The sequence below is a fragment of the Takifugu flavidus genome, chromosome 10, assembly GCF_003711565.1.
Source record: "Takifugu flavidus isolate HTHZ2018 chromosome 10, ASM371156v2, whole genome shotgun sequence".
In the NCBI taxonomy this organism is placed as follows: Eukaryota; Metazoa; Chordata; class Actinopteri; order Tetraodontiformes; family Tetraodontidae; genus Takifugu; species Takifugu flavidus.
In genome coordinates, this window is record NC_079529.1 from 426,524 (window position 1) to 443,833 (window position 17,310).

The window sequence follows — 17,310 nt, forward strand, 5'->3', positions numbered from 1 at the left end:
TTCCCTGCTCGGTATCATCACCTGAGCAGAAGAAAGGATTCTGGGACTTTTCAGCAGAATGAACGGACCTTTAGGCCCGGGACCAAGCTGCCTGGATCCACTCAGAACTCTTTTGGAAGACATTAATGATCATAGTGAATCACTTAAAATGGCTCATTGCAACAATGAGGAAACAGAATAAAATATCAACTTAAATGATCTGCATGATTTAAAGAGACATTTTCCTCTCATCATTACAACAAAAAGGGAGTGAAACACCAGCTACACACGTGCACACGCCCATCTATGTGCACACTCGCGCAGACACCTGCAGACAGAAAGAGAATACGAGTGCCAGTGATGCAAATGTACAGCTTTAAATCTTTCTCAGAGGCAGGAAGCCACCAGCTGCACCGCAGAAAACAGAAATATCTGTGGGGAGCTGCAGCAACGGCTCTGGCACACGCGCGCACGCAGATACACCAACCCTGCGCATTTGCTCTTTTGACCTTCAAGTTTGAGGGGGTGAGTAATGAGAAGTGGGTCAGTGATTGAAGGAGGCTGAGAAAACGGTGAGAAAAAAAAAAAAAAAAGGGGAAAGATGAAGGCACCGTCATCTCATTTTCCCTCCCTGCGGCTCCTCCAGCTGTTGTTCTCCCTCTCTTGCAATCACTTTTCATTGTCACTCATGCCTCCAATCACCCCTACCCACTCGTGCTGCCCCCCCCCCCCCCCCCCAAGCGCTTCGTTCCCTCTCTTCTCCATCCACACAAATGACTCAGTGAAACAGGTCAAGTGTTCCAAAATTCCCCCCGAAGCTCAACCTGCCTAATACGAGGCCTGGCTCATTGCACCAAGACAAGTAATACGCTGCCTCCCCCCCCAGGGTCACCCAGTCTCCCTCTAAAACACACACACTGATGAATATGGGGATAATGCAAAGCTCATTTGCATATGCATCACACGATCACGCTGAAAATGACGCATCCATTTAAAAAGATATCGAGCCAGTTTATACTGCGGCTTAAAGAACTCGGCGTTGGATGATGACGTGGAAGCTCCGTGAGCGTTGTTTATCTGTTTTGCTTTAACTTTGTGCTTTAATGTATAGATTTTTCCAGAATTGCCACCCCAGGCAATATGGATGTCATTTATCAATAACAGCAATGTGTTTTGTCACCGCGAACAGAAATGGTGCATAAATGCATTTAAATGCAGAGCAGAAGGCAACACGACCACAAATGGTCCCAAATGTTTGTGTTTAAGACACCTCACACACACACACACACACACACACACACACACACACACACACACACACACACAGGCTCAGTCCCCTTTCACTGCTCTCACGTTAACAAATTACAATTGTGTGAGTAAACCCTGAAGCCCCCCCAGCGGGTAAAAGTGGCATTAAGAATACGGCAGCAGGCGAAAGGTCCTTTAATAGGATAAATGTGTGGGGGGAAACACTGTATGCTGCCCTTTAACACACTACGTGACAAACACGGCTCTAAGACGGGCAGTGGGACAGCGTTTGCTGGGCAGGTACGGCGCTTCCATACATCAGCATGGAGTGAACCTATAGAGGATAAACGAGCCATGAGCGCTACCTCGACAGCACCTGACATACACAGATAAATAACTAAATAAACGGCAGCGACCACCACGCAGGGACCGGAGCGCTGCATCGTTCCCGTGCTTGCCTCCATCTCCTGGGAGCAACGCTTGGTGCAGAGAGTAATGTCCAATAGGTGAAATGATCCGGAACATAAAGAAATTAAAAACCCGGAGGTTGCGTTCACGTGTCCTACGAATGCTGAGGTGCATTGATTCTGTGCACGACCACATCCCAGTTAGCACACAACAAAGTGTTTCCAGCCCCTGCCGCCGGTGAATAGAGCCTGATTCGACAGCGTCTGCCCACTTGTTGATGTCAGGCTGCTCCGATTAAAGGCTGCATATCAGTGGGAACCAGCTTTATTACCCAGGGTGGCGAAAGATCATATGGCATCCACATTTGTGAGAGCAATAACCGAGCCATGTTTAGAAACAGTGCACGTAGCACTCGTGATGCCAAAAGCCAAACTTGAATAACATTTAATTTCCTCCTCCAAGATAAGACCTTTTGTCTGCTGGTGCCTGTTTTATTCCGCCTCTGCCCTGGGCTGGCGCTTAAACGGACAGTGAATGGACCAATTTTCTAAACTCTTCCTCTCCCGCTTTACACAATAGAACGTTTCCACGCGGCAGCAGCGACTGACGGATGATGCAGTTTAACCCCAGAGGAGGAGGAGAAGGTGTTCAAGCCGAGCATAAAGTCAAACACGGGAGCGTGCAGCAGGTGCGTGCACGTGAAACTCTGGCAGACGCAGCCAGTCTGGAGAGCTGCAGCAGGGCGGCGCATGCACACGCAATAATTAATGCGTTCACTCAATAATGTATTTCAGTATTTCAAAAATGATCTTCTGGGTTCAGCAGCTGGAGGGCAGTGATTGGTCTAGAGGATGGGGGGGGGGGGGGGTCAGACACATTTCAGCTGCATGTTGCATCTTCTTCCACAGCAGCAGAGTGTCAGAGCTCAGTGACCTCTGGATGGAGAGCAAGGCACAACTATTCTCTTCACTTTTGACAGTCTTCGCTTCACTATTGCTGTAATTTCTTGGTAAACAAAGAGAGCAGAGAAGGCTGGAGCCAACGAGCCAACGAGCCAACGAGCCAACGAGCCAACGAGCCAACGAGCCAACGCCAGGGCATCGAACATCGCCGACACAGGCCGCCAGCCCAGTCAACTCCATCAAGTATGAGCAGCAGACCCACGAATCCAAAAACTCCAGCGCGGCGCCGCACTTCAAAGCCACAATCAATCTTATTTCTTTCTATTGTGACGTGTTCAACAACAAACAAATGAGAAAGGAAACGGCAAAGCTGTTATTAACTGATGCTCCTGCTTATTACAGCCACCACTGTTATTCACTGATGCTCCTGCTTATTACAGCCACCACTGTTATTAACTGATGCTCTGCTTATTACAGCCACCACTGTTATTAACTGATGCTCCTGCTTATTACAGCCACCACTGTTATTCACTGATGCTCCTGCTTATTACAGCCACCACTGTTATTCACTAATGCTCCTGCTTATTACAGCCACCACTGTTATTCACTAATGCTCCTGCTTATTACAGCCACACTGTTATTCACTAATGCTCCTGCTTATTACAGCCACCACTGTTATTAACTGATGCTCCTGCTTATTACAGCCACCACTGTTATAACTGATGCTCCTGCTTATTACAGCCACCACTGTTATTCACTAATGCTCCTGCTTATTACAGCCACCACTGTTATTCACTAATGCTCCGCTTATTACAGCCACCGCTGTTATTCACTGATGCTCCTGCTTATTACAGCCACCACTGTTATTCACTAATGCTCCTGCTTATTACAGCCACCGCTGTTATTAACTGATGCTCCTGCTTATTACAGCCATCACTGTTATTCACTGATGCTCCTGCTTATTACAGCCACGCTGTTATTCACTAATGCTCCTGCTTATTACAGCCACACTGTTATTCACTAATGCTCCTGCTTATTACAGCCATCACTGTTATTCACTGATGCTCCTGCTTATTACAGCCACCACTGTTATTAACTGATGCTCCTGCTTATTACAGCCACCACTGTTATTCACTAATGCTCTGCTTATTACAGCCACCACTGTTATTCACTAATGCTCCTGCTTATTACAGCCACCACTGTTATTCACTAATGCTCCTGCTTATTACAGCCACCACTGTTATTAACTGATGCTCCTGCTTATTACAGCCACCACTGTTATTAACTGATGCTCCTGCTTATTACAGCCACCACTGTTATTAACTGATGCTCCTGCTTATTACAGCCACCACTGTTATTAACTGATGCTCCTGCTTATTACAGCCACCACTGTTATTAACTGATGCTCCTGCTTATTACAGCCACCACTGTTATTAACTGATGCTCCTGCTTATTACAGCCACCACTGTTATTAACTGATGCTCCTGCTTATTACAGCCACCACTGTTATTAACTGATGCTCCTGCTTATTACAGCCACCACTGTTATTAACTGATGCTCCTGCTTATTACAGCCACCACTGTTATTAACTGATGCTCCTGCTTATTACAGCCACCACTGTTATTAACTGATGCTCCTGCTTATTACAGCCACCACTGTTATTCACTAATGCTCCTGCTTATTACAGCCACCGCTGTTATTCACTAATGCTCCTGCTTATTACAGCCACCACTGTTATTAATGATGCTCCTGCTTATTACAGCCATCACTGTTATTCACTAATGCTCCTGCTTATTACAGCCATCACTGTTATTAACTGATGCTCCTGCTTATTACAGCCACCACTGTTATTAACTGATGCTCCTGCTTATTACAGCCATCACTGTTATTAACTGATGCTCCTGCTTATTACAGCCATCACTGTTATTCACTAATGCTCTGCTTATTACAGCCACCACTGTTATTAACTGATGCTCCTGCTTATTACAGCCACCACTGTTATTCACTGATGCTCCTGCTTATTACACATGTGGTTCATTGGTGGAGTAACAGGACCTGCCAGATTTGTATTACTATTTCATCATATTTTAACTTTTTATTCCAGATTAATTGTGTTATATGGGACATGAACTAATATTACACTTGTTCTATTCACACTCTAACAACAGTTCACTGGCTGCGTCCACCAGTTTAATTATAAATGTGTAATTACAATGTCATTCAGCCTGAATGGCAGCTCCAAACCTCTTATGAATAAACAATAAAACAGCAAAGACTCTTGCCCAGAACAAACATTTGGGATGAACTCCCACACGCAACGAAAACATATTTCCATAAATCTTTTGTCTCGCCAAGCAGGCGAACATCTGCACAGCACTTACACGCACAAACGAGCACGTGCACGAGCACGTGCACGAGCACGATCACCAATGAGTGGCTGTGGACGCGGCGGCCCCAGGAGACCACAGCGAGTCTCAGACCAAATATTTGCAGGCTTCTTTCTTCATATCTACATATTCATCTCCCGTTCTGTACGTTTGTGACTGAGCTTGTGCACACGTGCACGTGCCTCTGCGTGCACGTGCCTGTGCGTGCCTGTACTTTGTAAGAGCTGCCTGTTGAGACGCTGAATTTAACAGCAAGTGCATTTGATCTGCAAAACACTCCAGGGCAAATACACAAAATAACACAGGCGCTTGTGCGTCTGCGTACACACACACACACACACACACACACGCTTGCATATAGCATCAAAATCATTTCCGTCACAGAATCTATTCTTAGGAGCAGCAGCAAATTATTCTTTTCCTGATATAAATCTCTTCACACACACACACACACACACACACACACACACACACACACACACACACACACACACACACACACACACACACACACACACACACACCTGCAATCTCTGGTGGTCATAATGGAGTCAGATAATCTTAATGTTCTTTATTTTTTGGATTTCTCAGAACAGGATTATTTCCAGGTAAGTCACAGTGTGAAGACCTGATTCAACACACACACGCACACACACACACGTTCATGTGGTGTGTGTAGTGTTTGTGCAGGTGTGCAGGTCAGCCATCCTCTGGGGACGTGAAACACTGCTTGCCCCACATCACCGTCTCTCTTTCTCACACACACACACACACACACACCACACACACACACACACACACACACACACACACACACACACACACACACACACACACACACACACACACACACACACACACACACACACACACGCAACCTGAAGCTAAATCAACACAGCTGGAATAACGGCGCTCCGGCCTCGTCCTCCTCCCATTTTGGGGACTAAATTTGATCCCCCCCCAGTTTCTGCCGTCATGCACCGGAGCATTATTGCATTTCTATCACTCCCTATATGTAACTTTGGAAAAGACTTCAGGAATTACGCCTCGATTCTCCGTCACACCATCACTGTCGCTCTCACGCTGCCCTTCTGTGTCCTCTCAGCAGTGGGACGAACATGTGTTGCCCCCGGAGACGGGCTCCACCCACCCAACCCCTCCCTCTAAACACCCAGTTACCTTCAGCCCTGTCAGCACGGGACAGGACGAGTAAATGCCACAGCCCTCCAGGGGAAACAGGAGCATCCAGTTCCCTTCGTCTTTCTGCCTGGATGTGTGTGTGTGTGTGTGGGGGGGGGGGGGGCACACTCACATCTATACAAAACTGACCAGAGCCAGAGGATCAGGTGTTATCACTTACCGCTTCAGGAAGAGGAGTGATACAATTCCCAATATCCTGTGATTAAAGGGAGCTTCCTTAGCACTCGGATTTCTCCCGACGTGACGTGGTGACGCACTCGTACAGGAACTTTAAAACAACCACCAACCCAAACCTCCGACAGCGGAGCGACCCGGTGACGCCGGATGGTGACTCGGCATGTTTAACCGGAGGAACTATTTTATATATTAACTTCTTGATGCTGTAATTAGTTCATACTTGTGTGTATTGTGAGGGGCGACCAGGCAGCGTTCTGAAAACACAGTACGTAGGTATTACCAAAGAGTCGGCGACACAATTTGCCGGTGGAAAATGAATTTAGTGTCCATAGAGAAACAATCAGAAACTCATTTATTCCGCGAGAGGCCGACGTGGTGCAACAATTGTTCCAAACTCATCCAGACTGAATTTAAGACTCCGCTGAAACAATGAATTTTCAATAAAGCGGTGGAAATGTTACGGCGTGAAATAGCATTAAAAATATCAAGGATTTAGAAAACAGCGCTGAAGTTGAAGACAGCCGGCGTTGTTTATCATCCTCACGCCTGGGGAGGGAGCGTTCGCGTGCACGTGCTGATGGAAGCAGCGCTCGTGTAGCGGCTGGGCGTGAGGACAGACTGTCACACCGAATGGAGCTAACGCTAACCCTCCAACCATCACTGGGCAATCGCCTTAGCAACGGTAACCACGACAGCGGCGTCGACGCCTTCAGAGAAAATCCACCTGGATTTCACCAACGTATCGCAGTGAGCTATATAATCTATACATTAATGTGATTAAAGCCGAAAAGAAACATCTAAACATACACTGTATGTGGTTATTATGAGAGCCAGCTGGATATTTAATTATTTACAAGGCTAAGCAGAGAAAATCAAGCTGCTCTATGAAAATATGGAGGAATCAGCTCTAACCTCGGTGCTCTGCTGCTGGTTAATCTGTCCTTTCAGTGTTTATCCATTTATTTGCTCTTAAACGTCCTTTCAATTAAAGTTTGGTCTTCTAGCACTGAACAAACTCAGAGTGCTTATAACACATCCAACAGGTAAATGGGGAGTGACTCGGGACGCCACTTTATCGTACGGTAAAGGCTGCGACGGCACTCGCATCAGTATTTACAGGAGCACCGTATGCTAATACACAAATGCTCAGGCTGATGGTCTATTCTACATATAATTACATTAGGACACTGTTTTCTTTGATTTATTCTTCCACGCTGGGTACTTAACCAAAAATGATTCTAAACGAGGGTCTTTGATGTGGGAGGACTCTTGATTTCATACACTTTGTTAACTAATGTGACACGCAGGCTGCCTAAAAATGTGGGCATCTACTTGAGTGGACCATGAGACCGAGGAACCGTTACTCTGACTAATGCACGCCTCCACAGCTCGGCACTAACCAGGACGCTACCAGCTAGCCTCCGCCAAGTTGCCCGAGGGCAACAAACTGTCTCATCACCACAGTTAACAGACGTGGTGGCGCCAGATTCCCGTCAGATTCTTTAGGAGTTATTAACTCGCACCGTTTCGTAGCGCTTAAACCAAAGCGATGAAGACATTTGCATCCAAGTGCACGCGCGTCTGCCTGTGCTCGTGTGCAAGTGCTCCCTATCTCACCAGCCTCGATCCAAAGCAATTAGAGAGGCCAGATGGTGGGCTGGACTGGGAAAATTGCTGTGCATCGACAGAAGAAGGCGGCAACAAAAACTAACTGTGACACGAACCTGGATACCACAGACACACGGCCCAAGTCGTGCGATTTCACGCCTTTCCTGGGGACGGAGGGGGCTGGGGTGGCGAAGGCATGCATTAACACGCAGACACGCCCCGACTCCCCGCTACATGGGATTCTGTTCCAATGTGAGCAAACTGGTTTATTTTATCCACAGCTCAAACAATGCAGCCTTTGAGAGGCCCCGCATCGACCGCGGTTCAGCTGGGCCGGCACATTCCCCACTGAAAACACAAACTGCTCAGCAGGAAAACCACGGAAGTCGCAGCACAACATTCCCACTCTTCCTTTTCTCCGAGCACATGAACAAAACTCCTGCTGGATACAAGAATCCTGAAATAATAAGCAGCATGCTTTATTTTCAGTTGTCTGAATATACACATTCAGAAACTGGACGGGTGACCAGGACCGCCCGTTTCAAGCAGGGCCCAGGTCGACGCCACTACTCTCGACCTTTTTAAGCCCCTGGTGGCCTCTCCTGACCCGCTTACACACACCGATCAAAAACTGAAACAAGATAAACAGACCAGGAAATGAGAGTGGAGCCCGAACCGTGTGTGGAGCGTTAGTGATGGGTGACAAGAGAGGGGTGCTACGTCATATCCACATGGATAAATCTTTAAATCTAATCAGTAGGAATCAATGACAGGAAGTCCCATTCAATCATCCCACCTGTGATGAAGAGCCACAGGGGACGAGAGGCAGAGACGGAACACGAAGCAGACCCACGCCTTTCGAAAATCAAGGGAGCTTTAATAGCAACTAAATACGAGAAGCAGAGAAATGCACAACAGATAGGTGACAACAACTATATTTGTTTTCTCAAGATCAGAAATCATTGCAAAATTAAAAAAAAAAATACATTAAAAGGATAGTTGTCTTTTTTCCATTTACACAGAGCAGCCAATAAAAAGCACATCTAGGGATCCGTTGTGTGGTGTGTACAGTTCATTCTTATAGAAGCACATTTGCCAATTTGGGCAGCAAACGCAGCGCAGCAGTGGAGAAGAAAGCACTCGAAACCATAAATGATGAAGCACTGCAAAATAAGAGGAAACTGTAATAGGAAAAAAGAATTCCTTCATGCTTGCCGGCACTGAGAAACACACAAACGTGACACCATAAATTAGTAATTCCTTTTCTCTGCTACATATTTATATATTTAAACTTTGTACACGGGGAGCGCTTGTTTCGTTTTTCCTCGCTCCTTTTATGGGAGTGACGCGGGAGATGTTAAGGCTCTGCTCAATCCGAAGAAGCAGCAACAAAAAAATGGGAACCAAAACTTTGGTATTCCGACCATCACAATTTGGACCAAACCCGGGCCAGGACGGCAGAATTCTTATGTCCGCTGAGCCGCGGCCTCGGGTGCCTGGCGACGAGGAGATCATGGCAACCTCAAAAAAAGGTGCAACTCTAAACACACACGATGGGATGCTGGTTTGGGACGGGCGGTCGAAAAGGCAGGTTTCATATTTTCACTACAGAAGCACAATGCTGCGTTTCATACGTTTATCTCACGATGGGCGAAAACGCAGCGTTGTGCGTTGGGTTCGATTATCGATCATGATGGGAAATCTGGAGAAGCAGAACGTGCAGCATTCCTCTCTGCAGGAACGGGACACGGCGCGGATGGATCGTGACTGAGCCGGCGAGCAGGAGGATGACGCATGTGTGAGTTTGTGTGGGGTTTTTGTTTGTTTTAACACTTATGCAAGGGCGTGTGTGTGTGTGTGTGTGTGTGGTTTTGTGTGTCGGGCGATGGCAGCGTTGTCAGGTATGAGGCGTCTTCTGCACCGTTCGGCTGTGGGAGGGAGCAAAACAAGACTGGCTGGGATCCGTGTGTGTGGGTGAGTGTTTCTGCTCAGGCATCATATGTGCCGGTTCGAAACACGCTGGAAAAACTGGTTTACCAGAATCCTGCAGGAGCAGTCGGGTTGGAACCCCAAAGAGAAGCGTCGCGAAGCAAATCCGTGCAACAATTAGATGCCAACACCTCTAAGTGGCGCCGTGCTTGCGTCGTCCCACTATACCTGATTACCGGTAATAATGAGGGTATTTTTAGCATTGTGCGAGGTGTTTGTGGATTAGAAGCCACCTGTGCAAAAAGGTGTGCTTATTATGTGACAAAGCAGATATTGCTAACACAAAACTAGAGAAGTGGCTTTTTTTAGTGTAAAGTTCAACAGTTGGACTTTAGGTAAACGGGTCATTCACTTCAGGATGTTGTAGCAACCAAACCGCTGAGGTATTCATTAGATTAAAAATTACATTCTGAACCCCTCAGACGTGTGGAGGTCAGGACTGGCCCACCAGCATATCTTTGCCTTCTCACCACTGACACCACCAATCTGATATTTACATTATCAGAAATGTGCAGAGAAAAAATAAAAATGCTTCCATATATATATAGTACACAGATACTTCACAATAAATTTACAAACAACAAGTTTATCCCTTATTTTGACAGATCTCTGCTGCAGCACATTGACATTTTTACTTTGAATGACGAGGAAAACCAGTAGATCTAATGTTGGTGTTGCTAAGGCCATGAGACAATAATCATTCCCAACATGAGATGTGCAGGATTGGATTCACTCCGTCTCCGTCTCTCCCCCCTGAGCCTCCTTCTCTCCATCTCTCTCTCTAAGGTTAAAAGATTAGAAGCAATGAGCGCCTCCCATATCAGTACGGGGACTAATTGCAGGTATCTGACGTACAGGTCGTGCTTATAAGATGATACATATAGATAATGATCAGCCATTTATACCCTCGGCAGTGGCTCGCCCCACACGTGACCTCCAGACCTGGGAGACAGATCTCCACAGAACCTTACAGGAGTACGTTTACATAGAGTACAACTGTATAGATCTGCACTATTAATGCTGTTAACCTTAATGAACTGTAATAAAGGCACACTGTTAACGTAGTAACACGTCTAACAAACATCACTGCTCAAAACAAAATGAAGCTCCGATTGATACCTTCATGTTGGCGACTCATTATTTTTATTTGTATTTAGATTGTTGTGAATTACACATTTAGTTTTGTGAACATTATGTAACTTTAATTTTGCTTAAATGTCAGACTTAAATAATAAACAGCAGAATCTGGTTGTACACCAGAGCAAACATGATTAACACAACGACCAGTATTTTCCCTCAGATTGTCCATCACAATCAGTTTCTATTATTCTGAATGAAAACTGATACACAGTGAGTGTCAGAGACGACAGTGTGCTGTAGCCACAGGTAATATCTGCCCCTAACAGGTAATATCTGCCCCAACAAGCCTCTGGTGCCTCATTAGACAGATAAATAAGTGGTCAGGAGACAATCAGCCGTTAAGGTGCATCATAAAAGGGCCGTTCACTATCAGCCAATCCCGCTCCTCAGAGCCTCGTCGTGGCAACAGCGTCTCCTGATCAGGTCACTACTAACAACACCTACCAACACAGTACTCTAGCACACGGTACTCATCTATTACTCTACTACTATAACACAGCAACACTTGGTAGGTGGCTTAAATTTAAGCCTGGAAAAGTACGCGAGGAGGCGGTTAGAGGCAAGCAACACAGAGAAAGTGACCAGTTCAGGTTGAGTCAATGCTGGTCTGTCAGGACCAGGCGGGGGGGGTCGAGTAAGTGGTGCGTCTGACACATCAGGAGCAGTAAAAGACTCTGCTGCTCTCCGTGGCCATGACCTCCACACTGCCTCGCATAAATCATACATTCCCCATAAACGCTGGGAGGGAGGGAGGAAGAGAGAGAGAGGGAGCATCAAGGAATGATGTAGAAGTGGGGAAGGGGGGGGGGGGGGGTGCCACGTCATAAACGATAAGCGGTGGCAATCTGTTGGTCCCGGCTATGTGAGCGTCTTCATGGTTCATTACCAATCAAGCTCCTCCTGTCAGGAGGGCTCTGAAAAAATGGGGATGAAGGGGAAGATAAAAGAAGGGATGTGCCTCTCTAGAGTTTCTGGGTCCCTCTACATCCCTCCACCCTGTCAGATCGACTGCACCTCACTCGTTTTCCACCGCCTCGTACCTCCAGGCAGCTCTAACGCTGACATGTAAATGCCTGGTGAAGAAGCAGAGCTGCACATTTGCTTTGTTCATTCAGTGCGTCTCTAATAAACGAGCGTTCTTTTCGGATCCTGGCCACTCAAAAATGTCAACAGTTGCTGGCAGATTTTTATTGTTTCCCTTTTGAGAGAAAGAGGAAATGAAACTTCCTGGGTAGCAAATATATTCTTCTGTTTTCCTATTGGGAGGTTTTGAGGTGACGGTTGCAAATTGTCCCAATTTCTGTCCATAACTCACTAAATACCCACCAGAAACTCGCCATCAGGGGGGTTTTCTTGGTAAATTCTTGATTTCCTCCACTAAATGTTTGGTGAGTAATGAACATGCAATCATGTCGCCTCCATTTTCTCATGATACATCATCCTTCTTCCACTCTACACACTATAGTTTCTCTTTAAATCTGTCTTTCAAAAGTCTTTGTCAGGTTCCCAGTAGCATTAAAAGCAGTTACAGTCAGACATGTTTTCTTTATTTGTGTTTCTGTTCTCAGGAACAAAATAAAAGTGATGCCCCTCTTCAGATCATTACCAAACATTCCTGCTCTTTTAGTCCATTCCAGGGCTGACCTATGATTACGGATGTGTGAAATTATATTTAAAATCCTAAAATAAGTGGTGATCTATTTTGGGGACCAGACCTCGAAGCCAAAGGAGCTTTAGAAGATTCCTCCCTCGCCCAGGTTCTCCTCCTTCCCTCCTATACGTAGACAGCAGTCCGTGAGATGACGGAGCCATCCTTCTGCGATTCCATATCATCATCCAAGTAATCGCCAACAATATCGTCCTGGTCATGCGTCGGGCGAAGCTGAAGGATGGGCCCCCCTCCACTGAAATGGTCGTACCGCTCCTCCTCCTCCAGCTCATCAAACTTCTTCCTTTCGGCATCGTCCAGTTCGTTGCTGAGCAGGATATCTTGAGCGGTGGGCGTGGTGGCGATGACTTCAGGGCGACCCCCCATGGTGAGTGGCTGGTGGTGGTTGTTTTTGTCTCCCAGAGCCTGATGGGGAGAGCTCTCGTTGTAAACGTAGATGGGCCCATTGTTGTTGCCCCCCCCAATGTTCCCTGTGCCTCCACTGGTGCCATTCTTGCTGGCCTTCTTGCCTCCACCAAATATGCGCGTCTTCATGTCGTTGGCGCGGTAGCCCTGCTGTTGCCTGCGGCTACGGGTGACAAGCACAGCGATGAGAGCAGCCACCAAAAGGAGGGCCAGCAGGGAGCCAATCACAGCTCCTGCAACCACGCCGGCATTGGATGGGTTCGCTGGGGGCTCTGTAGGAGGGAGGACAGGAAGGGAAGAGAGAGACAGGAAAGGTTCAGAAAAGACAAAAGAAAACAGCAGGAAAGAAAAAGGAGAAGTTAATGGCCAGAAAAAAATGTGGAAAGAAGGGAGAGAGGAACACAGACAGATGGAAGGAGTTGGATGATGTCAGCGGTGCCGGTTTGATCTGTGAAGCGTCTGAGTGCTGAGGTGTCACATTTAACTGTGAGTCTGCAAGTGTGAGTGCTAATCATCTTCCTATTCTGACATCTCGGCCTCTCCCTCAGAGCTGCTTCTGCCCCGATTCTCACAGCTATGTCACCAGAACATCACAGCCCTGTTTAGCCCTCCTTGTGTTGGCCTTCAGTAGCAGGAGCCTGTCCAAGGTCTGCCACAAATCACAGGACATGTCCCATATGGGCCTCACACACACGTTCTGACAGCAGGTAGCAGCCATGCAGAGGAGCAGGAGGAGGGTGATGGATGGAGGAGTGCAGGGCAGAAATTAGATGAAGAGTAGATGGAGTGGACCACTGACAGAGTACCGTCACAACAGGAAGGCTCGCTGAAGGACCAGAGACGCAGGAGACGCGTTCAAAGACACGTTTAAAGACGCGTTTAAAGACGTTCCGAAAAGCTTTCAGCTCATTTTGTCCTCACACACATCCAGTACGTAGATAAAGGTCATCTTCAAACATATTAGATGCCTTTTCTGAAGACATCCGCGAGAGCTGCCCAACACAGTCCCCGGACAATCAGAGATATTATATTATAGGTGATAGAGATTCTAAATACGATATTTTAGAGGAAATATGAGACGCCTGCTTTTGCAGATATAGAAAAGGAGTCGAGGATTAAAGTCTGAACTTGTTTTGCTTCCATTTTTCATGGCAATAACAAACATTGTGTAAGTTTTAGTGCCAATAATAGCGAGCGGTTGGCTACTCGCCCTAAAACCTCTCAAACCTCTTTGAGGCTTTCAGGAACCATGAAGTCAAAACTCAACTGGTTTCTAAACCCATGACGACCCCCCGCCATCTCCAGATTACTTTCTCCACGTGGTCATCAGCTCTAAACCTTTTCCCTCCTCGTCTGGGGAGCATTTTAAGAGCTGTAAACAGATTTCATTCTTTCGCTTATTTGGTTCTCTCGTTCTTCTGATGTAATATTTAAGTGGTTTATTAGGCGTTTCTTCTTTAATTCTTATTTTCCATAACTGCGTACACACCTCAACTAACAGACCACATTTGGTATCGGGTTCTGAAAGTATCCCTTAATTTTAAAGAGGACAGGTTTGAGAATAAAACTAAGAAATGTTAGAATTGTATTTGGTTTAGCAGCGAGACTGATCACGAAGCCTTGAGGAGGCTAAAGCACTGTGGTGCTCCTGTGTCCCAACTGTCCGGTCTCAACAGCTACTGCAGCAGATTAACAGTCGACTCGGGTGTTGAAATCCTTTCCTGAATTGGAAAGGATTGAATCTGCTCTCTTCTTATTGTCAATTCCATCTGAAATCCAACATGACAGCAGGCATTAAATGTAAAGAGAACTGACAGGACGAGTCTGGTGCCAGAACGTCTGTCCTTGCTACACCTTTGCTCTTCATTTTCAACTCTCCTCTCTTGCATTACTCTCTCCTACCATGGCCGCTTGGTGGATTCTTTTTAGCTCCTCTAAATGTATTTTCCTCATGTACCGTCCCTTCCATTAACATTTGTATTTCTGTCTGCTATTTTCCTCTCAAGTTCACTGCTCTTCATTTGTATATAGATGCGCACAGACACACACAGACACACACACACTCGTGACAGCTAACTCTTGTTGTCCACTTCTAACAAGAACACAAGAAATGCATTATCACATGAGACTCTGGAATCTTCCACAGGCCAAACAACGAGACTTTCTGCCCCAACAGCAGCCGCATCAAAGAGACTCACAATTACTCAATGCTCATTCTCCATAAATTCTATTCATATGATTATTTCAAACATGTGGCTGAATTCCATTTGAAGTCATTATGTTCAAAAGTGCACATTGCCAGATCGTTGTGGATTAGAACCCAACTTTTCTTCTGTTATGGTGACAAATCCTGAAAATCTCCAAGTAAAAAATGAGAAACAAACCCCACGAGAACTAATAAAGGCTTCTTAAGTAGGCACGGAGGGTTGCGATATGTTTAGTGCGTGGACAAGAACAAAATGAATAACAAGTGTGAGCACGGTAACAGGCCGACTACGCCGCGGAAGCCGAAAACAGCATGATTTTATCAGGTTTCAGCTCGTCTGACCAGAAGCTCAGAATGACTGAGTAATGAGAGAGATGGAGCATAAGTAATTCTGCTGCGGACAAAAAACATGCAGTTTCCTGCACACATGCACACACATTTATGGTCATTAGTGAAGTGATGCTGGACAGGGCTGCACCTAGAGCATAGCTAAGTACTACACTCTGTCAGCATGTTGACTTATTGAACAGAGATCTCTGCTTGTGTGAGTGTTGGTGCGTGCGTGCATGTTAATGAAGCTTGTGCAGGGGGCCGGTTGCAGGGTGGAGGGAGATTTGGCTCCATTGGACCTGTTCTCTGGCTGTTCTCGCATGACCGGAGACACACACTGACAGACAGATACAGTAGGTCAATGTACGCACATGCACACACACACATGCACTAATACACGGCACCAAGACCAAGAGATGAGAAGGGCTAAGCCCCTTGCCCTTGAAGTGTCCCCTTGAATGAGTCTGAAGTTTAGAGAGAATTAAGGAAATTGGGGGAATTTAATTTGTGACTGTTTGTTCAGATTGGGCAGAAACACAGTGTGTGTGTGTGTGTGTGTGTGGTGTGTGTGTGTGTGTGTGTGTGTGTGTGTGTGTGTGTGTGTGTGTGATAGAGGGATAGTACTAAGCTGTAATTAATGAAAATTTGTGGTATTTATTGGTTAGAATGAAAATTTGTGGTATTTATTGGTTAGAATTGTGAGGGAGCACAAGCGGCTGAGGGTTGGAGTCTTCTCCTCCAGCAGGGAGAGCAGCGCCAGACTGGTGGAGGTTGACAAGACAACCTGAGGGAAATGAGTAGAATGAGTAGAGAGCAAATGCTAACAGGGAGCGAAGTAGATGCGATGGCTAAACTAATTTCAGCGAGAGAAATGGTGATGTTGGGAAGCAAAAGGGGCGCTGTTTTAGCAAGTAAAAACTAGATCAAGGATCGGAGAACATGAACATCCATCCCTCAGCTGGTGTGGGAGCATGGGACAGGACGCACTCTGCATGTATATTTGTGTGTGCATCATGCAACTGTGGTGAAGAGAGAAGTGGAAAGACCTTTTATACGGCAGGTGCTGGCCATTTCACGCCTGTCAGGCCCTCTTAGCCCCGTTTTTTCAGCACGCGTTCACATCAGCCTCTACAGGTCGGCACCACATCACCGACTAAAGTCATTTCACAGCTCTCATTTCACCGTAACCATTACCAACTCATTCTGTCCTTGTCAACAATCTGCAGCAATGCTCTAAAACAAGCTGTTTGCCTCAGTCACCTCATGACTGCCAACAAATTTAGCTCACATCTTACCCTACTCCCCCTCTCCTGGTGAGTAAGACAGGAGTAGGAAGGAGTTGCTTGTGGCATAAGGAGAGCAATGATGGAACAAGGATACTGGGAAAGTTAACATAAAAGCAATCCAAAACAACGTGGATGGGGGGGGGGGGGAATTAAAGGCAAAGTGGGATGACGACTGGGAAAGGAAATGTAGGATAAAAGAGTTAGAAAGGGAAGGGGAGGGTAATAAGAAGAGAAGCAGCCAGGAGCTGAAGCAGCAAAGGGTGACTGATCCGCTCTGAGAGGCTTGGAGAGAGGCAGGCATACAGTACACGCTATGGTGAGAGATAGTGGAGGCCAGTAGCAGTGCGGATAGAAAAACAGTGGCACAAGATTCTCT

At 46.4% G+C, this 17,310-nt stretch overlaps 1 protein-coding gene across 2 annotated transcripts in view; it reads right to left on the minus strand.

Annotated features, from left to right (window-relative positions):
- Positions 1 to 17,310, minus strand: part of si:ch73-22o12.1 (nectin-2) — a 60,004-nt gene that overhangs the window by 15,573 nt on the left and 27,121 nt on the right. Inside the window, exon 7 of one of the 2 annotated variants that reach the window (XM_057046012.1) lies at positions 8,766 to 13,384. The exons of the other annotated variant lie outside the window; for it this stretch is intronic. Within the exon in view, the coding sequence (XP_056901992.1) occupies positions 12,813 to 13,384 (572 nt within the window). The 3' untranslated portion in view covers positions 8,766 to 12,812. Of the gene's footprint in view, positions 1 to 8,765; positions 13,385 to 17,310 lie in introns of those variants that run through there. 2 annotated transcript variants of the gene reach the window in all.